At 35.8% G+C, this 22,414-nt stretch overlaps 4 protein-coding genes across 4 annotated transcripts in view; all 4 read left to right on the top strand.

Annotated features, from left to right (window-relative positions):
- The window catches only part of CrebA (Cyclic-AMP response element binding protein A), a 168,585-nt gene that overhangs the window by 84,441 nt on the left and 61,730 nt on the right, over positions 1-22,414 (top strand). The window contains exon 2 of the mRNA XM_028301601.1: positions 4,402-4,597. Within this exon, the coding sequence (XP_028157402.1) occupies positions 4,402-4,597 (196 nt within the window). The remainder of the gene's footprint in view (positions 1-4,401; positions 4,598-22,414) is intronic.
- Positions 9,040-12,001, top strand: LOC114350705 (juvenile hormone-binding protein-like). The gene is made up of 5 exons (XM_028301604.1): positions 9,040-9,124; positions 9,831-10,050; positions 10,644-10,774; positions 11,036-11,191; positions 11,626-12,001. The coding sequence occupies exons 1-5, from the start codon at positions 9,070-9,072 to the stop codon at positions 11,775-11,777; spliced, it is 714 nt and encodes a 237-aa protein (XP_028157405.1). The 5' UTR covers positions 9,040-9,069; the 3' UTR covers positions 11,778-12,001.
- On the top strand, positions 13,725-16,628 carry LOC114350704 (protein takeout-like). Its single transcript, XM_028301603.1, has 5 exons — positions 13,725-13,840; positions 14,217-14,433; positions 14,713-14,843; positions 15,201-15,356; positions 16,461-16,628. Exons 1-5 carry the CDS (start codon positions 13,783-13,785, stop codon positions 16,610-16,612), a joined length of 714 nt encoding a protein of 237 aa, XP_028157404.1. The 5' UTR covers positions 13,725-13,782; the 3' UTR covers positions 16,613-16,628.
- On the top strand, positions 17,076-19,812 carry LOC114350703 (protein takeout-like). Its single transcript, XM_028301602.1, has 5 exons — positions 17,076-17,187; positions 17,526-17,745; positions 17,891-18,021; positions 18,376-18,531; positions 19,615-19,812. Exons 1-5 carry the CDS (start codon positions 17,124-17,126, stop codon positions 19,764-19,766), a joined length of 723 nt encoding a protein of 240 aa, XP_028157403.1. The 5' UTR covers positions 17,076-17,123; the 3' UTR covers positions 19,767-19,812.

The raw sequence follows: 22,414 nt of genomic DNA, 5'->3' as shown, positions 1-22,414 counted from the left end.
AACCACTGACCGCAAGTGCAAAATTAAAATAGCTATCACGTTCCACCACCATCATCGGTATTTCCCAACGAACCTGTAGGTAGACGATACCCATATCTATACAGGGTGTTAGGTAAATGGGTATATGAGCCGACACTAGCCTATGTTAACATATGCATATAAATGGTATGGTGAAGTCAGAAATTTGATATCATCATTTTTTTTATTTTCATACAAAATAAAATTTATAAAATCAGATTTGTATGAAAATTAAAATAATTAAAATTATGATATCAATTTTCAGACTTCACTATACCATTTAAATGCATATGTTAACATGGGCTAGTGTCGGCTCATATACCGATTTACCTAACACCCTGTATATGTATTATATTATCTGTGTCTATATCATATCTGCAACCAGACCTTAATTTCGACCTACAAGATTTTTGGGGTCCACGAATATGCGTAGTGAACCCGATTTTTTTTCTTCATTAATGAATAATAATGTACAAAAATATAAAATACAATCTGGAGTAGGTGAGATTCAAACAATTTTCACTTTGCTTAAGTATGGCAGAGCATACTAAATAGTTTGGGGGCTTTCTGAGTTCTGCCTATCCTTCTGCCTAGAGGAGCGAGTTCAATAGCCGAATACACTTGGTCTTATGTGTACCATTTTCGCGGAGCCTCTAATAACCATTTGAACACAATCCCACAACTTTGTCAAGCCTAGAATCTAATTTGCATAGCTCTTAAACCTTTTAAACTGTGGTCAATGACCACGTTTTGATTCGGCAAGGAAACGTGAAGGTCCGACTTACTGCTTTCGTAAGTTCAAGGAGGTTCAACTACGTGTTTGTTCATTAAATTAGTATGCCAGTAAACTTTAAGTTTGTAGTACCTTTAGTTATTTTAAACGCGTCTTTTTGAGCACGCGTTTTAGTTCTAAATAGAAAGTTAGTGTGTAAATACTATGATGAATACTATGCCGTTTGGTGTAGTGGTTCGAAACGGACTACTATTTCGGAGGTTGCGGGTTCGATTCCCGCACAGTACAAACATTTGTGTGCATGAACATATTTGTTTGTATTGGACTGGGTGTTTTCTATGTATAATAAGTATGTATTTACAAAAAAAAGTATTTAAGTATGTTTATATCCGTTGTCTAGTACCCATAGTACAAGCTTTGCTTAGTTTGGGACTAGAAGCGCAGTGTAAAATGTCTAAGGATATTTATTATTATTTATTATGAATACATTTCATGATCTAATGTTTACATTAGAGATAAGAGTACTTAAAAATTATCTAGTGCGGCGTCTGGTACACTCTACATTTGTAGCATCACTGGGGTAAATAAACAAAACAGTTTATGGAATGTGCAACATGCGTAGAATCTCAACGTTGTTGAACAGAATGTTGATAGGTAGTACCTATATTGTTTAAATGTTTAGTTTATATTATTTATGGAAGCGAAATGAATAACTTTGAGTCAGCATTGGCTAAAATTATTTACAATTTTAGCTTAGTTAGAATAGTGATTTTAGTTAAAATATATAAATATTTTCTTTAATGCAATTAAACGTTGTAATAGCCTGGAAAATCATAATAAACAATGAAAAAAGTTTAACATTCTTATTTTCAATGTACAATGTTGTGATTTTGTCTTTACTAGTCTTTGATAAGATGTTTTACAGTCCAAACACCTAGATCTTGAAATATGTAGCTGCTTTTTATTGCTGTTTTATTATGTGTCATCAAATTGAATGCTCGCGCATTGAATTCTTAAAATGCTCGTGCTGCGAGATGTTTCGTATTTTCGTGCCAACTAAAGCTACCTAAAGGAACCCTTTCCATACTCTCCAGAAATAGTAGTTATGTATCGTCAGGAAATTCATCAGCATTCAGCAAGCGTGAGGGGTCGCCGACCGAGTTCGGCTCCACGGCCGTTCGTTCACTCGCTCCTGCGTTTGCGCACAAATAGAAGAGTGTTGCCAATTTCTGAGCAATTTTGGTTTGAAAATGGGAGATTTGAGTGGTCAAATTGTGCTAATTCAATTTGCATCGTACATTTTAAGATTTTCGGCTATTTTATTATCATGTATTAATAAAAAATATCCATAAGTATTTCTGTTTTCAGTACATTCACACTGTCCATATGTAGGATGTATTACTTTCACAGGCTTTTGAAGTACAGAACCGTATAATGATAACTAAATTCTCATGCTATGTGGACGAATATTATTTATCTCTTCACCAATATAATTTTAGTCAAGCTGTATTGTTTATGCAGAGCATATTTATTGTAGTGGACCAAAGTGGAGAATTTTAATAACATATGGGGTAATTAGAGTTACAAATAAACAACACCAGTTATTTTCGCGCCAATTCGCGGCCGCGGACGCGCACCCGCAAGGTGAGGGCCGCGCGTATCTCGGCGATGCGGTGATAATGACCCCGTTAGTTTGTTACAACACTTGTTTTATTACATTGGCATGGTGACGAAGACCATGAGTTTTTGAAGATCAGGGACGAGCGAATTAGTTTTGATTAGACTTAACATGAACAAGCCATAAAATTATTAAGATTAGTTCTTCTGTTCTATCCTCAAAAACGTTTTTTTACACATTTGTATTTCCACTACAACTTATCGCCTAGAATTTTCATAAAAATTCAAAAAGTTGGAAAATTCATGTCCAATAGGTACTTATACTTACTCTATCTACCCTTAAAATCTACCCTAATAGATTTGAAGAATGAATGTCTTCTTAATTTAAAAATTTAAAATTGTAAAATTTACAAAACATTTGGAAAATATTTTTATTGCAATAATTCGCGACATGATAGCAGCAGTTAAGAGCACATCCCATCATGATGTAAATTAGAGGCCAGTGATAATGACCCCGTTGTTTAGTTTGCTCTTACGCGTCCGTCTATGGCGTCGACATTTATTTTCGGACCTGATTGCGTATTCTGCGAATGTCTTATTTGTGTAAAGACAATTTTGGCAAAATATACTTACTTAACAATGACTAAAACTCTTCAGGAAATTGAGAACTGTTAGTGGACTTTTAAGCTTAGAGAATTAATTATGTACTAGCATTAAAAGTTTAAAGGATAAATAAATAACAAACAAACATTATTTCTCTTCTTTCTCTTCTTTAAAAACAAGCGGATAAGAACACTTAAAATGGTTAAGTAATAATTCACCATTATTTCCTAAGAATATTCGAATAAACTTAATTTTACAACAAAATTGCTTAAAATGAAATGATTCACTTTCCCGCCAAGAAAAGTCCAATTAGAAATATGTATTTGCATTGTTGTTAGGAAACGTGAATTTTATCCACGATTCCCCTCTTTAGCCCTTATTCTTTTATTTTAGCGTGGACATAGCGTTATCACAAGTGCAAATATTTGAGCTGTGAAGTTTCATAACAAAGTGTTTTTATCGGCATTTTTATCTGCCAAGTAGTACAGACGACATTTCAAGCCCTAGGAGAGCTTAAGCAGTTGTAATAAGCGTGATTGTGAAAAGAAACACTATAGTTTTGTGTTGTTGCTTGTACACCGAGCAATGACCAAGGTACAAACATCAGATTGCATCTTTTTGTTGCTAAATAGCATCTTTTTAATCTACTATTAAATAGCCCTTCTAAAACCCCAAGTTGTTGCCAAAATAAAAGAAGAAGATGCCATAGTGTTTACCTAGATATACTATCGTTCGCAGCAGAACAAAAAAAACAGCAACCACTTTTTTGTGTTCATAGCCTTTGTTTCTAGGAAAAATTAAACTAAGCTGTTGTTGTTCTGCAGGAAGTACTTACAGCAGCATCATAGAAAAATAATAATAACAGCTCTGTAACTGTTATGGAAAACTTTACTACTTAGTTTCACAAAACCCCGTATGACGTAAAAGCCATCACACGTCAAACAGATAATGCTGCAAATTTTTTGACAGCCCGTATGACATTTAGGAATGCTTGCCAAACACACTCGTTTGTGTGACATTCAAGTGTTCGTTGAAATAATGATAAAAGAAAATGCTTTTGTAAAAGTTGCGTTTTTTTGTTCATGGAATGAACAAAACCAATTTCGCAACAACATGATGGTACTCTCTGTTTTTAGGTTTTTCCACCAAAGCATGTCAAGTACTTGTTACTTGTTATTCAAGACGTTTACATACCTAACCGTTTTTTGTCGTAAAGCTATCTACTTAGGTGATTAGCTTCTAAAATTACGAGTATCTATGAGCCATAGTGTCTATTAAAGGTGCACTGTAACCGTGCCCACATAACACCAATCATACCAATAATATGATACGACTCTACTTTACTGTAGTAGCGAACGACATTCACGCCAGTGTAGTAGTGAACGTAAGTCCAGTCGAACGAAGTAGACTAATAGAAGAATCGTTTACAGGACATGCAAGAAGTTCTCGACGAGGACTCTACTATGAACGACTGGCTCATCGACTCCAAATCCGGCGTGGTGCTGCACGATAGGCTCATGACCGACGCGGCCCTCGGCGCGGCTCCCATCAAGACAGAACACTCCTACAGCCTACACTCCGACGTCGAATCAGCACCCTCATCGCCACACCACACCAAAGTCGACGGTAAGTGTTCAAGAACCTTCTAGTGGAATATGCTAGAGAAAATCATCATGACCGACGCGGCCCTCGGCGCGGCGCCCATCAAGACAGAACACTCCTACAGCCTACAGTCGGACGTCGAATCAGCACCCTCATCGCCACACCACACCAAAGTCGACGGTAAGTGTCCTTTAGCGTTCTCATATCATCATGACCGACGCGGCCCTCGGCGCGGCGCCCATCAAGACAGAACACTCCTACAGCCTACACTCGGACGTCGAATCAGCACCCTCATCGCCACACCACACCAAAGTCGACGGTAAGTGTCCTTTAGCGTTCTCATATCATCATGACCGACGCGGCCCTCGGCGCGGCGCCCATCAAGACAGAACACTCCTACAGCCTACACTCGGACGTCGAATCAGCACCCTCATCCCCACACCACACCAAAGTCGACGGTAAGTGTTCTTGAACCTTCTAGTGGAATATGCTAGAGAAAATCATCATCATGACATCATCACGTCATTTGGACTCTATTGCAGGAGCATGTCTTAAGTAACCACTCTAATTTAAAGGCTAATGCCCGTTTTCACCATCAATCCCTAAATTTTAAGTGACCCCTATGGTAACACATAACAGGAATTTTGTTTTCATAGGGGTCACTTAAAAATTAGGGATTGATGGTGAAAACGGGCATAAGTTACCTACGAGTACGTTTTAAAACTGAAGGATAGAAAATGCTTTTATCTAGAGTAAATTCGCAATATTGGTGTCACTGTCCAAATTGGTTTGTTTGGCGTATCCGCCTTCAGTCCATTCCTAAGTATGACAAATACATTTCTTGGAATGTAACTACCAAACTACTTTCTAAACTACGACACATATCNTTTTAAAATCGGTCCAGTAGTTTTTGAGCCTATCCATTACAACTAAACAAACAAACAAACAAACAAACAAAGTTTTCCTCTTTATAATATTAGTGTAGACTAGCGGCCGACCGTAACTTCATACGTGTGGATCCCATTTTATCCCCTAAGGGGTGGAGTTTCGTAAAATTCGTTCTTAGTGAGCACCTACGTTCTAAAACGAACCCCCATGCAAAATTTGGGACTTCTAGCACTCGTAGTTTCTGAGATTTCGTGATGACTGAGTGAGTCAGTCAGTCAATTAGTCAGTGACCTTTCGCTTTTATAAATATAGACATTAATTTAAATTCTTAGAATAGCTAAGTTTGTTACAAAAGTTACAATTTAACTCATTATGATAAAAACATAAAGTACGTATATTTCTTACTTCAATAACTTAATTAAATCAGAGACGTCAGAAACATGCACATACCTTTGTGCAAAAAAAATAAAAAGCAGCATAATAAAAATCAACAATCGATTTTCGTTCTTCAACAGTGTCGTTTATCACCAAATGCTATGCGAAAGACGACGAATGCATAACGAACTCTACAAACGCAGCTATACCAGTTTTCACTGCTGGTGTCCCTGAGTATGGTGTGGAAACATTGGACCCAGTAACCTTCGAGACCATAGACTCGTCTGCTCCAAACCTCAATTTGATGTTAGACTCCATAACCCTCAAAGGACTGAGAAATTGTATCGCAACGAAGGCTCAGTAAGTGAAATAATTCAATCAATAAATGTTTTAAAATTTATGTTTTTTCATAATAATATTTTAATCAGATTTCTTATTCGTGAATTCCAGTTAAGCTTACAATGAAATCATTGAGTTTATGAACTACATTGACTGAAAATTCTACTGAAAATAATACTTATGTATCCTCTATTTAAACTTTAAACAAGGTGATTTGAGTAAAAAAAATAAAGGGTTACAGTCTAAAGCTGTTGATTTTTATTTAGCTGAAATCTTTAAATTCTCAATCTCAATTCTAGTTGTATTTTCTAGCCGCGACGACAGTAACAGCAGGTTGTTGTTGACAATACAATGCAACGCAACCCTGGATGGTCACTACACCATGTCGGGTCAACTGCTGATGTTGTCCATTGAGGGAAATGGGAAGGTTCACGTGGATCTTAGTAAGTTTCTTGGCTATACATACCTTTTTAGCGCCTTTTGAGAATTGGACGTAGATGAAGATTTAGATTGTAATTACTTACAGTCGGTTATGTGAGGCTCTCTCTGCCAAATGGGCAGGGCCTACTCACTAAAACCTGGCGGTGTCCTCCCTAAGTCTTTGGGACGGAACTGCGAGTTATTGTCCGAGCTAGACGGCCTAGACATTCTTTCGGGGATTGTAATTCCTACTTGCCGTATTACTAGTTAAACAAATTTAAACAATACATTTAGTAGGTACATACACGTGCAAATGGGCTATGTTATGGTAACGTTACTCGTAATTACGAAGAATTGAAGCGGAAGAAATATTTTGTTTTTAAACCATACTACCTACCACCAGCTAGCTAGCCAGCTTGCTAGCTTTCTAAAATAACAATACCTCATGGCCCAGTATTTTTGGCATCATTTCAGACAGCCTTGATTTATATTGGCGATCAGCTGTAGATTCTGGCTACACAGGAGTTGCAGCGCGAGCGGCACTAACCTCATTCAATTTCTGGTTTCTGGTTCTAGATGAGGCATCATTTGATGTCATATTGAATGTGAAAGATGTGCAGGAGAAAGATGGGAAGAATCACTGGGATGTCCGGAGCTGGTCATACAAGTATCAGCTTATTGGGAAATCCAATGTCCGTTTTGAAAATCTTTTCAATGGAAATAAAATTCTATGTAAGTTAAACTTATTTAAACACACAGTAATAACAGTGTTCCCGAAGAAAATTTTAATGATACCAGAAGGTTGCAAAAGGAATGTTGGATCACACACATAAATTCAGTAATATTGTCGATCAACTGTTTTTCGTTGGTCCAATGTTAAATCGCACCATTATGCTTATGTCGCGCTAAACATGCGCCTACAGTTGGATGCGCATCTATCCGCGCCGTACGCATCGAACGCTTTTAAGAAAAAACGGCTCGTACGGCGCGCTATGCTCTTTACTATTTCATCTAAACATTTAAAAAATGCGATGACTGCGTCACGCGCGGCGCTGTCAGGTGTGCGTCCACCTTTAAACGGCTATGTTGTCTCGTCACGTCAATGTCAATATATTTTCATAGATTCTTAATATGACCTTCGGCGTGACGTCAATAATAATTTCATGAAGACAACAGATAGTGACTCTACTAAAAATAAACTACTTAGCTTTTACCCGCGGCTTTTTCCGCGTGAAATTTATAGCCTGTGTTACTGATACTGTAAATAAATAGATCTGACCAATAATACTGTGCAGTTTCATCAAAATCAGTTCAGTATTATTAGGGTTTAGTATGACCAAATAGTATAATCTGAACTATTATTTTTTGACAGCAAAAGCGGTCGAAGCAGTCATAGCAGATAATGGAAACGAAATCATATCCACGGTCGGGTCGCCAGTCATCAAAACTGTGGTTGTCAGAATCATAAACACCATCAGACCCTTCTTCCTAGCGGTTCCTATAGAAGATTTGAGCCTTGATTAGGATTTAAGGTCAAGGTTACAAAACGTTAAGTGTAAAAGACAGGTTGACCAAACCTCAAAAGTGCATTTAAGTTTAAATAGTTTTGTGTGTTAATATGCATGTTTATATTGTAAAAAATACAATATCGCACATGTAAAATTCTTCGAGCTTTCCACTTTAACCATGATTACTGTTAGTGTCAAAATATTTTCCAACTTATCCTTTGTACTGTCTAGGCTGGCTTGCACCGTCTGACTTTAACTTTAACAAACGTCAAAAATCTGTCAAACTCCATACAAAAAACACCGGTTGTCGTTATAGTTACGGTGAAATGAAGTGGTGCAACTCAGCTTATAATTTAATTTTTATAATAAAGAAACTTTGTGGTGTTATTCTTTTACTTATTAAAATTAAATGGTTTTTTCCCTTAATTAATGGCAATTAAACCTCTGGGGTTAACGTTAAGGCTGAGTTGCACCACATAACTTTGACCGTAACTATAGCGATAACCGATGTTTTTTGTATAAAGTTTGACAGATTTTTGACGTTTGGCAAAGTTAAAGATGTGTGAGTTAAAGATGGTGCAACCCAGCCTAAGTTTCCATGACAACTAAAGTTTGGGGACGTGAAACTAATAGAATATTCGTGTACTGTGTGTAACGTTATGTAAAGAATGTAGAATCCTTTGAAACTATAAGTTTAATTATTAAATCATATTTTTTTACTTTTGTTTTATTTTCGTCATTTACCTAGTTTTAGTATTAGATAATTTGTATTACCTACTTATTTATAATAATTATGTAAACGTATGTAAAATGATTGACATTTTAATGCCTTCAAGAGATGTCTCCCACATAATTATTGATTTGCAAGAGGTAAACAAAGGTTATGTTATAAGTTTTGTGTAAGTATAAACAATTTATTTAAACACAAATAAGTAGTCAATGGTATAGGTCGTGAAATCACATAAAATGTGGCATTATTTATTATTTGTGAGTTTGTTCGCTATTGCAATTGCTGATCCAGGTAATGTGCATAATAAATGGCAATGCCAGATTTTGTATGGAAGGTGGCGTCTTTTTTTTTTCACGCGGCCATCGACCAATTGTTTTTTGATTACAAAATAGTGTAATAAACCAAACTTACTATGACATGTATACCTCTAAACTCAGTCTGAACTGAGTTACGAGCGTTAGAAGTTTGATTATTTACATACTAGATTTGCTTTTTACGCGCAAGTTTTGTAAGAAATTCAGACTTTCGCGTTTATATACGAGTATTAGTAGGATTATTTAATGCGAAAGTAACTCTGTATGTCTGTCTTGCTTTCACGCCTAAACCACTGAACCAATTTTGGTGAAATTTGGCAAAGAGATCTTGAGTCCCGGGAAAGGACATAGGATAGTTATTATTCCGGTTTTTGAAACAGGGACGCGCGCGAATCCGCGCGATAGTTTTTCTGTGACAGACCAAATTCCACGCGGGTGAAGCCGCGGGCGGAAAGCTAGTCATATTATAATTGATTCTTCTATAACACGTTTGTTTTACAGTTTGTTATCTGCATTTCTTACTAAAGCAATTAAAATAAAACTTAAAGGAGCGCTTCTACTTTATATTAAAACGAATTCAATTTGTACGGTTTACAAAAAAAAAAACCTATTGTAAGTTGCTTTTCAAAAACCTATTTCAAATACTGTCTGCAATATTTTAGAAGCCTTTTTTAATTTGACAGTTCCTTTTATAACTAAATGCAACGCAAGAGACGTGAAATGCCTGACGAATACTACAAACGCAGCTATTCCAATTTTTGCTGCGGGATTCCCCGAGTATGGAGTGGAAACATTGGACCCACTATTCTTCGAGACCATAGACTCATCAAGTCTGAACATTAAACTGATAATGTATAACACCACTGTCAAGGGTCTTAAAAATTGTAAAGCGAGGACGGTACAGTAAGTATATTTTCTTTAAATAAATAAAATTCCTGCTACCTTCACTATGTCGTCGATCCACCTTGTAGGTGGACGCAGGCTGCTACCAACCGGACAACATGGAAAGCATTGAGGGAGGCCTAGTATGTTCAGCTGTGTGGACGTCTTATAGAAGAGATAATGATGGTGATGAAATACAACATGAATACACACACCGTAAAGAAAATAAATTAGAAATTGTAATTTTGATAACAATTTAGAGAAGCATTATTCAGGGTCACATAACAAAAAAAAATTTGGAAAAAGTGAAGATTTGTGGCAACACGAGCAAAAGGACCGTCACCTGGAGTAGAATTTTTTGATTTTATTTAAATGCCTATTATTTTTAAAATATGCCACATAGATTTTTTTTTATATTTTTCTAATAACCAGCACAACTTGCCTCAACACCCAGTTCCGGCTTGACGTTACATTACGGGACACCCTGTATATACGAAAATAGTGATATCTATTATTCACGTATTTACAATTAGAATAAATACTAAATCATATTTAATTTCACATTAATAACCTACACCTGATACAAAAAATATTTATGGTTAAATCATTTTCAGGCGCGACGTCGTTAATTCAAAATTATTCATCAAAATTGAATGTAATGTAACTTTAAATGGCCTCTATGTAATGTCAGGTCGACTTCTGCTAATACCAATTGAAGGCAAAGGAAAGAATCACGCGGATATTAGTGAGTTATTTTTTAATGTTATTTTATTTTAGAAAGTTAGCCAGTCGCACTAGGTTAGGTATGCAACTGTTCTGTTTTGTAAAGTTTTATAGTATTCATTCAATTAAAGGCCACGTACCTGGGATTAGATTTCTTATTTTTTTTACCTAGGTACAATTTGTAACTGTGTACCTACTGAGGTGGTCTTAAATATGAATATTTTTTACTTACTTCTGCAAGTCTCTCAGTCAGGTTATTATTTATTTTGTTCTTTATTTTCAGATAGATTTATCACTAGCTTTAATGTAACCCTGAAAGATGTACAAGGGAAAGACGGGAAGAAACATTGGTCTATCAAGGGTTGGTCGTACACCTATGAGCTGGAGGACCAGTCGCATGTCCGTTTAGAAAATTTATTCGGTGGAAATAAGGTTTTAGGTAAATATTTTTTTATTCGAGTCTTTGCCATCGCAATTCTATTAGTAGGATAAATGATTGCATCATAAAGTAGGGTCCAAGCAACGCGGGTTCTATCCCGCCGCTGTTTGACTGCTGTGGTCATTCAATGGCTGTGGTGAATCCTGCATTTAACGGGACTATTGGTAATGTTTAAAAAATGTGAAAGTTTGCCAGATAAATGAGCCGATGTTTGTCATTCTTTTACTTTCTTTGTATATTTTGAGACTCAGGAAAAGGACCGTTTTAGCCCCAGTTTTGAGAGGACATCACGTGTGCGAATCTCATTCAGCGCAGTCGGAATTTTTATGGATTTACCTATCATCATTGAATTTTTAAAGTTCATAGCGACATTTTAACTTTCTAATTAAGTACATACCTTATTAAAAATATTAAACTTTTTATTATTTTTACAGCCAAAGCAGCTGAGATCGTCGTGGCAGCCAATGGGAATGGAATAATCCGGGAAATCGGATCACCAGTGATCAACACACTCGTTGTTAAGCTCGCAGATGCAATTCAAACCTTTTTCCATGCTGTTCCATTGGAAGATTTAATCCTGCAGTAGACTTGAAATAAATATAATATTAATATACATACGACATACATATTATATCTTTAAAAATATTATGCGTTAATGGTCGTGTAGAGCCACACCTACTTTTCACGTGAATATGAGAATATCCTTCCTATAATAACCAGCCAGAGCTGGTTGTGTCATGTAACCTTGATTTGCCTTTAGGAATTTAGAGATGATGATGATGATGCTCCTATAGTAGAAACTATATGACCAGAGGTGGAATTGTGTAAAGCAATCGTAATCATTTGACAGTTCATAACGTACGATTATTCTGTCAAACGCTTTGTTTAACTGACTTTATCGTACGTTATGAACTGTCAAATGATTACGATTGCTTTACACAATTCCACCTCTGATAATGATGAAGTATGACGCAGTTTTGATAAATATTAGTAGGACATTTAAGGAGCAGAATCATCATCATCACCATCATCTCAGCCATAGGACGTCCACTGCTTTCCATGTTGCCCAGTTGATAGCGGCCTGCGTCCAGCGCCTTCCTGCTACCTGTATGATGTGTGAAGGAGTAGAATGTAGTAGTAATATTAGAAATCGTCACTGTTAACATAGCATACCTTACACTTGAATATTATCTATACAGACTAAGATATCTACTGAGAACACACTGTTTTAAACCTTAGGAACAACGTCGAGAGTATATTTTACTAAACTAGAAGAAAAAATCAGCTGGTGACGTTTTTTAAATCCTCCACACAAACAAGGCCAGTAGGCAAAGGTCGAGTATGTTTTGTAAACTATCAATAAATAATAATAATATTAGTATCGTCATCTTCAGACCGCATGCTGCATATTAACTCCTTTTCTTTGAACTTGTTTATCTTTAACTGTACATGGCGATTTCTATATAGGCAGTAGGCTTGTACAACAATGGTTTCTAGTTTGTTGTTATATTTTGAAGAAAAAAGTCATAAACTTAAAAAAGGCATTCAGTAAGAAAATTTGTTTAGATTAAAAACATTAACGTTTTTATGTGTTCCGATGCTAAGCTCTCGGACGTTTCTGGTTACATTTTATAGGAACTTATTTCCTAGGTACCTACCTTTTGTTTTGATTGAGGTTGTTCTTCCATAACATAAAAAATGATTATAGACGCGAATAATATAATTTGCCAAATTATTCCGTTACTAAAATGTACAATTTGTAGAATACCATATTAAAAACTGTGGTTATAATTAAAAATCTCTTTACTCTTTCTCAAAATTTTTTTCGTGTGTCAGGGTTCCTCAAACTTTCCGCTCCACGAACCCTTGTTAAAGTTTCCAAGTCATAGCGAATCCCCCAAAGAAAATAATAAAAGTGACTAAGTATTGAAAAAAAAAAGTTTTTATTTTCAATAAAAGGTACCAAATAAAGACCTAAAGACAATATATCTTTTATTATTCGGCATGTGACGATGCACAGCATCTGGTGAGAGATGCGTCTACTTCCGGTGTAGTTTTTAACCATTTTATACCTTAAATGACGTCATTTCCGCAATTATTTAATAGGAATTGATTTGACTTACTTCCGTTTGCCGCCATTTTAGTCACCTGGGGGCGAGCTTGCTCGGAGTTCTTCATAGCGTCTTTAACTTCCAAACTAGCAACATCGTAAGCAGATTGTCGCAAATGGAGTTAATTTAGGAGTCATTTTGGACAATTTTAATTCTTCCACCATTACGTAAATCTTGTCACGAACCCCCTGCCCTCGAATGGGGAATCCCTAGGGCCTAGGGGTTTGCGCACCGCACTTTGAGAAACCCTTCTACTACTACTACTATAAGTGATATCTTACAAAAGCATCCTGTATCAGCTAAGCAGGACATAATTGCCAGTTAATAGTTATCAATAGAAAAGTATTTCAAATCACGGAGATGATTATACGCCATTGTTAACGTAATACCAAAGTCCTTTATAACTGAGTGTTGATATCTTCCTTCATGCAGTTTATGTAAGTTATTTTGTCTTTTCGGTTGTGCATAGTTTTATGAAAGATGCTCTCGTATTTAGGTCTAGTGAGTTTGCTGGTCACAGTGATTAATGCTGATCCAGGTAATTTGATGAACGCTTTTTACTTCACTTAATTCACTTTTTAAATCCAAAACTGTATTTTTTACTTTATTATGACTAGAACTAGAAAATTTGCAGCTACAGAGTTCGGATGGTTAAAAATCAATAAAATATGTTTTCTTTTCTTTCACAATCTTTTCATAATTTAAGTTTTTACTTACCCTGCTATGCTAAAAACCAATGATGAATAATAATTAATAGATGTTAAAAATAAGAGTGGGGCTCATGACGTATTCTTTACTATAACCATGATTTCAAATCAAAATCCTCCTTGTTTGGAAAGTTTAATTTTTATTTTCGCCTTCCTATTTATGAATTTAACTTTCTTGATTTTGGTAAAAATAATTTATTTCTTCAGTGACATTCCTCAAATGCAAAGGAGACGATGACAAATGTGCGAAAGAGTCAACGAAAGCAGCTATACCCATTTACACTGCGGGCATCCCAGAGTTCGGGGTCGAGACTTTGGATCCAGTATTCTTCAAAAATATAGATTCGTCGTCTCCAACTCTCAAATTGTTGTTGGACAACGTAACAGTTAAAGGGCTAAGGAATTGCATAGCGAAGAAGGCTCAGTAAGTGCATACGGTTATACAAGTTAGACAAGTACAAGTACAGTTAAACTAATTAATGGATGTTCTTGGCAGTATATAAAACATCTTAGTATCTCTATTTCCACATTTCCACCAATGTTTTCAGTGCCTGTAATGTTTACTAAGTGAAATACATTATGTATTTTTTAATTTTGACAACAACTAATTTCAGCTTCCAGGATTTTTGTAGATTTATCAACGGCTTAGAAATAAGTTGGTCCACAAACAATTTATAGTAATTAAGTGACATTTTATTTTCAGACGGGATGCAAAAAACTCAAAACTGTTCCTGAGAATACAGTGTGATGCCACTTTAGATGGACACTACGTCATGTCTGGACGATTACTCGTACTGCCCATCGAAGGCAATGGAAAAGTTCACGTGGATCTTAGTAAGTATAGTATAAATGCCATCAAAAATTCTTAAAAACTCATTGATTTACTACTAAAAGGTTTATTTAAGGCACTTTTACACACTTTTTACAAGTAAAAAAGTCATGCAAAATTATTGACCCATCAAATAATGTGCCTATCTAAACTACATGCTCAATCACAAAATTCTATCTACCTTTACATTCTATTATTTTAATCTTCTTGTCGTATCGACAACATACAGTGCCAGCTCAAAACTCCACTACAAGAGTGACGTTGTCAGAAGCATTTATTAAATCTTCCTGTGTGCAGTTGCTTGGGCACGCAGGGCTCGACATCATTTTATTGATAAACGTTATTTTAATTTTTGATTACAGAAAAAGCTGTAATTGACGTCAACATGGACATCAGTGATAAACAAGGGAAAGACGGGAAAAATCACTGGACTGTCAAGAGCTGGTCGCACACTTATGACCTCAAAGACAGGTCTACTGTCAGATTTGAGAACCTTTTCAATGGAAACAGGGTATTAGGTAAGCTACCTTAATTCTACAATTCTTAGTTTAAGAAGCAGAGGGCTATCCCGTCATATCTGTCGCAGAACAAATTGTGTTCTGGAATCGAACAGGACCTCGTCTCGGCTCCTTCGATGGACCGACGACCTTAATGGAATAGCTAACAGTAACTAGATTAAAAAGCTGGATCATATTCTTTGCTTTTCTCATTCACTTATGTCCATCGATGGACTGTCGTAGTCCTGCATAATACAATAAAATATCATTTTTTTAACTTCATACAAAAGCATTGGATGCACTTTGTTTAAACTACTCAATAAAAAGTAATGACTTCACATTTTACCATACAATTGCTGATGTTTCTTTTGCGTGATTTCCTTAATTAAGCGTTAAATAGAACATAAAAAAAGGCTCAATGGTTCTATGTAACGATTGCTACAAAGGCAACTAATTAGATACATAATTTCTCAACTAGATGTTAAGGAAGTTATCAATCATTACGAAGTCTCATTGTGAGTACTGCAATGAATCCAAATGTACATCTTATAAACTCTTATAAAAATACAAATACCTACCTAATGCTAGTCACTAATCACTACATAGTATATAAACAAAGCCACTTTCTGCTGTCTGTCCCTATGTACGAGTATGCTTAGATTTTGTAGCGATTATTTTTATACATAGATAGAGTGATTCATGAGGAAGGTTTAGTGTATAGGTACTTAAATAAATATTTAATTTTTACACTTCGAGTCCCAAACTAAGCAAAGCTTGTACAATGGGTACTAGACAACGGATATAACATTACCCAAATACTTTTTCTTTTTTGTAAATACATACATATTATAAATAGTAACACCCAGACCCAACACAGAAATTAAAATTCATCATTTCAATTTCTGCCCGGCCAGGAATCGAACCCGGGACCTCTCGGCATAGTAGTCCGTATCGAAACCATTACACCAAACGGCTGACTTAGCTAGACTTAGCACCTGTGTGAAGCCGGGGCAGGTCGTATCCCAACCTACTGATATGATACACTATTGACTCATTTGTTGGCGACTGCCACCTTAGGAATATTATTTTTGTAGCATATTCTACTCATGTTTTTTTTTTTGCCAGGTCAAGCGGCAGAAGGAGTGATAGCGCAAAGCGGGAACGAAATCATCAGGGAGGTCGGTTCTCCTGTCATCAAGACTGTCGTGGCCAGGGTGGTGGACACCATCCATCATTTCTTCGAAGCAGTTCCGACTGAAGACTTGACTCTTGATTAAAGTGTCTCTTATTTAATGAAATATTTTATTTTAACTTCGGAGAACTCATATTATGTATCTAACAAAAATATCTTTCAAAAAGCATATAAAAACAGAATATGGTTTTGGAAACCACTTTAGGTGAAACTCACTCAAGAGTATCCAAATTTAACGAGATAATTACATACCTTCATATTGGACAGAACATTAGACTCTACATTTTTACTGCACTACACTACATTGTACCTATTACAAACGTTTGTAACACTAAATAATGTCCATGCCATCTGGGAATCGAACCCAGATCCAAGGGAATGTTACTCTCTCACCGCCGATTCATGGAAACTTTACATTGTGATGAAATATAAATATTAGTGAGCTCATCACGATGATCAACAAAATCAACTATTAATAGCCACCTAATTAAGAAAGTTTCCGTCATTGTAAAAATCCGGTCCCTATATAACTTGGTCGTTAGTCAAACCATTTAATTGTAGTTTAGTTCATCAAGGTACGTTGTGTAGTTTTCGTCATGTCGCAGAAAATACTTCTGGTGTTTGTATTTTGTGTCGTGGCCTTGGCAGGCGTTAACGCAGGTTTGTTTTTTTTTTATTTCAAAGGTAAAAATACTTTTAAAAAGCTAGAAGTGAAAAACACACAGAAAACAATGTAAACAATAAAGTACCTACAGTCAGCGTCAAATAGTTCATGCCACCCATTGTCGTCAAAAAGTTGTGAACACAAACTTATTTTAACAAAGACAGTGTTACGAACTTTTTGGCTACATTGGGTGTAAAGAACTAGATATTTGACACTGACTGTACGAGTAATTATTATAGTACATTATTCAAATGCGTTAGATATAAAAAAAAACATACTATTGAACCAAACAAAACACGGTAACTAATTGTGTCATTGACTCCATTCATTCCAGTGCCATACATAACAAAATGCGCATCACACGATGCGAAATGCTTGAAACGATCAACCCAAGCCCTCCTGCCGATGTTCGCGAATGGTATGCCGCAATACGCCGTCCAGGCCCTCGATCCCCTGGTAATTAGAACCGTTGACGCCAGCACAGCCAGCCTGCAGCTTATTGTCAACAATATGGCGGTGACAGGGTTAAAGGGATGCGTTGCTACTAAGATTGAGTGAGTATTTCTTTACGACCTAATTATTGTGCCAGTTATCTGACTGTTCGGACGTCGGCACATCAATCAAGCACTGATGCGTATTTTCTCCAGAAGTCATTTGTCGTTTTTTTTAAATGGTTGAATTTGAATATTTTTTTTACAGGCGAGACTTAGCAGCATCGAAGTTGTTAACGAATTTCCTTTGTAACGTCCGTGCTGAAGGCAACTATGAGATGCATGGGAGGCTTCTAGTGCTGCCCATTGAAGGCAAAGGAAGAGCTCAAGTAGAACTAAGTAAGTTTCCTATTTTTTATTCCAGTTCTCAGGGAGCATCGAAGTAAGCCATCAGAGTCCTGAGACAGGATTGGGGAATGACCTTAAATTGTAAATTATGGTTCATAATAATTATCAACTCATTTATTCTCCACTACTGGAACACAACCCTTCTAATTACTAGAGGCAATTTTCACAGTCAGTTAAAATGGGTATTTCAATGAAAAATACACAATATTAATTATTATCTCTCTTTTTATGCCAAAAGAATTCACCTTTTCATTAAAGGTTAACACGTGGGCATCAAGTGGGTTGTTCCCAATTAGGTATCAAAATACCTGAGTAATATTTGGTCAACTATCACTTTTATTCCAGATAAAATTCAAATGAACGTGGTCAGTAACATCGTTGAGAAAATCGGCAAGGACGGCAAGAAGCATTGGCATATAAAAGGATCATCCTACAGCTACGAACTCAAAGACAAGGCGCATGTTAACTTCGAGAATCTCTTCAATGGAAATGAACTTATGTGTAAGTTAAAAGAACAACATACTATTATAACAGATTTCATAATTTAAGATTCACCAAATAGTACCTACGAGTATATCAATCAAGCGAAATATTACGCTCATAAAAGAACTCTACATTACATCAAGAACCGTATAATCTACTTCTTACTTTCATTCAATTTCATAATAATGATATAGCACTAGTCTAAACTAAATTAAAGGTTTATCATCGATTTTTTTATCCAATAACTTAACCTTTTGTTCCACGAAACAATTATAACAATGCTACGAGTATAAATAGATTAAATACTCATAATTTGGATCAAATGATATTATAATAACAATTACAGTTAACAGCAAAATAATTACCGACCTTAATCGCTAATTTCTTTTCCATTGAATCTACTAATTGAAATATCTGGCAATTAGGGCGTTATTACAAAATACCAGAATTTGATAACATTTAGCGAAGTCGGAGTGGTAATTAAATTTGATCAGTGACCCAACTACGTAACAGTTTTATTAATTCGGTAATAATTGATGTGAAGGTGACTGTACCTAATGCGAAAGGCAAAAGGATAAATAAAAGTCGAAATCTAAGTTCAATACCTCAAAAGGATACAGTAACCTACATAATATTAACATACTTCGCTATTTTATATTATGTCTTTTGTCTATCTCTCAAGAAACTAATATCAAACACTTAGGCTGGGTTGCACCATCTTAATTTAACAAACGTCAAAAATTTGTCAGACTTCATACAAAAAGCCCCATTTATTGTTATTAATTGTTACGGTTAAAATAAGGTGGTGCAACTTAGCTTAAATCTATGCTTGCAAATATAGAAAAGAAGGCGTGTTTAATTGGACAGTCAAACTGTAAGATGTCGTTTCTAACCAAACGGGACTAATCTTATTCCCAAAATTGCAAATCTCAGTCTGCCTGCAAATCATTTCTTTTTTACATCGTGTGGCTCTCTACTAGCCTATGACTAGCATCAAAATACTTCCAAAATTCAACATGACTGGCATCAAATTTTCAATATTCAAATTTCAAAAATTCGAATCCAGAACAGAATAAATTCAAAATATTTTTTTCTTTCCAGCCAGGGCAGCCCGTGAGATAATAGCGAACAACGGTAACGATATCGTCGTGGAGGTAGGGCCTCCTGTCATCAAGGCCATCGTTGACAAGATCATCGAGAACGTCAACCATTTGTTCCGAGCGGTTCCAGTCAAAGAACTGGCTTTAAACTGATAAATCCAAAGTTTTATTAAAGTAAATAAAATCTTAAAAACAGTGATTCTTTTGTTTTCTCTTATGCTTATTCCAATATGACTAGAGTGAAACTACGAGTAAGTAGCGTTAATTCGCAATTCATGTAATAATAGGTGATGATTTCGTTTACGGAATAAATATACCTCCTAAAACATTTTCACATTTTCATGTATACCACATTTTCATGTATACCTAAGACGAACCGTATGGCTCGCATGTGAAAAAGTAATCTTCAGATCTCATGTAGAGCCAAGCTCTGCACCATAGTCAAAATATTTGGGATGGCCGTTTCATACACAACAATTCGAATTGGCAAATCGAAAATTAAACTCCATTTGTCATCAAATCAACAGAAGCTAATAAACTCCCAGTGAAACCAAATTATACCGGCACAAAACAAATGAAATCAGCGACAAATCCTAATAATTTATTTAACGACTTAAACACTGTAGAATGTTCTTTAGGGTAATAAATTTTATTATCCCTTCATGAAACTGTCGTCGAATGCGTACGCGCCGCGTTGGCATCATACTGGATACTGGCTGTAAAGAACTATTATTTTGTGCCTTCACACGGAGGCGAAAGATATAAAAATGTCAGCACTCTTTCGTGTTTAGGAGCATATGGTATTGCATTTATTTAAAGAATGGGGGAGCGAAAGTGGAACAGGCGGTATGAACATTGATAGAGACATGATTTCAGTGTGTGTTAGTGGGTAAAGATAAAGACAAGCGGAATAGACAAATGATATAAAAAAACTAACTACCTAAGTAAACTTGACCTTCACTGGTTGGGTTTTTATTGGCGGTCAAGCTGTAGATCCCGGCTACACAGGAGTTGCAGCAGAGGGAACGAGAGGTGGGAATAGTCCCGTAACTACCTAACTCAACAATTCGGCAATACATATTATACTAAACCGAGACTTAAAACCACAGAAATAATATTAGGTACATTTGATTTAAGTTGCATAAATCGTATCACTAATTAATTGGTATTTTTCCATACATTTTTAAAAGGTTGCCTTATGTACTTTTTTCTGTTAAATACCCGTTTTGTTTTGACCGCTGAAGTGTCCATCCTTTTTAACACTACCTATACGAAGATTTTATAAACCATAACGTTATTATTTTATTCATCCAAGTAATGTTAGTTAACATCAAAGGAGTTTGATTCAAAATTTTCGGTAGCTATATTTTTTTACGGAATAGCTCTTTCGAGTCTTTTTATTGGTCAAATACCTATCGCATTCCTACCACAAAGGTATCGTCTCCCAATAACGTCCCTATCGGGGCTTTTATCATGAACCTGACAATTTGTATTATTATTTTGACAAACAGATGATTGCCGATGCAATCTGTTACCGGTATAATGAGGCATGACTCAGCATGCTGAGACGGTTTTAATGGCATACTGGACTTGCAGACAGAGCTTGTTTTAAAATAAAAAAAGAATAGTGACGAGTGAACTTTAAAGGTAAAAATAAGAAAATTGAGACTCATTTGTTGTTGCTTGATGCAAGATAAGAATCTAAAGATTAATTAAACTTCATAAAATAAAGTCAATATTTATTGAGGTTTCGTAAAGTTACAAGTTTAATAAGAAGATGCATATGAAGCATGCAGAGAAAACACAAAGAAACTTATTCAAACAACTAAGGACAAATATTACTACAATAAATTTAGTCAATTATTAGGCAAACCAAAAAAAATGTGGAATTTAATTAACAACTTGGCACAAAACAAAATAAAAAAACGTTGCGCTTTATCAAAACTGAAAATTGAATCCAAAAATATAACTGATACGAAAGAAATCTGTGAAGCATTTAATCAGTATTTTTCTACAATCGGTCCTAGCTTAGCGAATGAAATTCCCATACATTACCATGATAATATTGCAAAAGCTTTACCATGCACTGTACAATCCTCAGGACTTTTTACACTAGAGCCCTGTACTACTGATGAAATCACCAAAATTATTAATAATTTGGATGCCAATTCTAGCACTGGTCTAGATGGCATTAGCACGAAAGCTATAAAATGTCTCNCCTGTAGGTTTTGATTCCCTTGCAAGTGTCGAAAATTTGCGGCATAAACGGCTGTATCTTTTGATTGCGTTGGCTTAGAAGTTTGATTTTTTCACAGCTTCAAGGGACAGTAGACCTGAGTAATTGATATAAATTTCAGCTTCATACCACCACGCGTTTCTGAGAAAAAGGGTCTTGACAGACGGACGGACGGACAGACGGACAACAAAGTGATCCTATAAGGGTTCCGTTTTTTCCTTTTGAGGTACGGAACCCTAAAAAGGAACTACCTCAGTAAACTTGACCTTCACTAGTTGGGTTTTTATTGGCGGTCAAGCTGTAGATCCTGGCTACACAGGAGTTGCAGCGATGGGAACGAGAGATGGGAATAGTCCCGTAACTACCTAAGTCAACAATTCGGCAATACCTATTATACTAAGCCGAGACTTAAAACCACAGAAATAATATTAGGTACATTTGATTTAAGTTGCATAAATCGTACCACAAATTAATTGGTGTTTTTCCATACATTTTTAAAAGGTTGCCTTATGTACTTTTTTCTGTTAAATACCCGTTTTGTTTTGACCGCTGAAGTGTCTATCCT

This window comes from Ostrinia furnacalis, unplaced genomic scaffold (assembly GCF_004193835.3).
Source record: "Ostrinia furnacalis isolate ACB-3 unplaced genomic scaffold, ASM419383v2 OfSCF0954, whole genome shotgun sequence".
NCBI lineage: Eukaryota > Metazoa > Arthropoda > Insecta > Lepidoptera > Crambidae > Ostrinia > Ostrinia furnacalis.
Note: the sequence above shows the minus strand (reverse complement) of the source record. Positions and strands in the feature narration are given on the sequence as shown.

Bases quoted from the DNA above. Each gene is read 5' to 3' on its own strand.
- LOC114350705 (XM_028301604.1), top strand. From the start codon at position 9,070: ATGTGGCATTATTTATTATTTGTGAGTTTGTTCGCTATTGCAATTGCT. The intron at 10,775-11,035 runs GTGAGTTATTTT...CTTTATTTTCAG, and splicing joins AAAGAATCACGCGGATATTA to ATAGATTTATCACTAGCTTT. The intron at 11,192-11,625 runs GTAAATATTTTT...TTATTTTTACAG, and splicing joins CGGTGGAAATAAGGTTTTAG to CCAAAGCAGCTGAGATCGTC.
- LOC114350704 (XM_028301603.1), top strand. From the start codon at position 13,783: ATGCTCTCGTATTTAGGTCTAGTGAGTTTGCTGGTCACAGTGATTAAT. The intron at 14,434-14,712 runs GTAAGTGCATAC...TTTTATTTTCAG, and splicing joins TGCATAGCGAAGAAGGCTCA to ACGGGATGCAAAAAACTCAA. The intron at 15,357-16,460 runs GTAAGCTACCTT...TTTTTTTGCCAG, and splicing joins CAATGGAAACAGGGTATTAG to GTCAAGCGGCAGAAGGAGTG.
- LOC114350703 (XM_028301602.1), top strand. From the start codon at position 17,124: ATGTCGCAGAAAATACTTCTGGTGTTTGTATTTTGTGTCGTGGCCTTG. The intron at 17,188-17,525 runs GTTTGTTTTTTT...CATTCATTCCAG, and splicing joins CTTGGCAGGCGTTAACGCAG to TGCCATACATAACAAAATGC. The intron at 18,532-19,614 runs GTAAGTTAAAAG...TTTTCTTTCCAG, and splicing joins CAATGGAAATGAACTTATGT to CCAGGGCAGCCCGTGAGATA.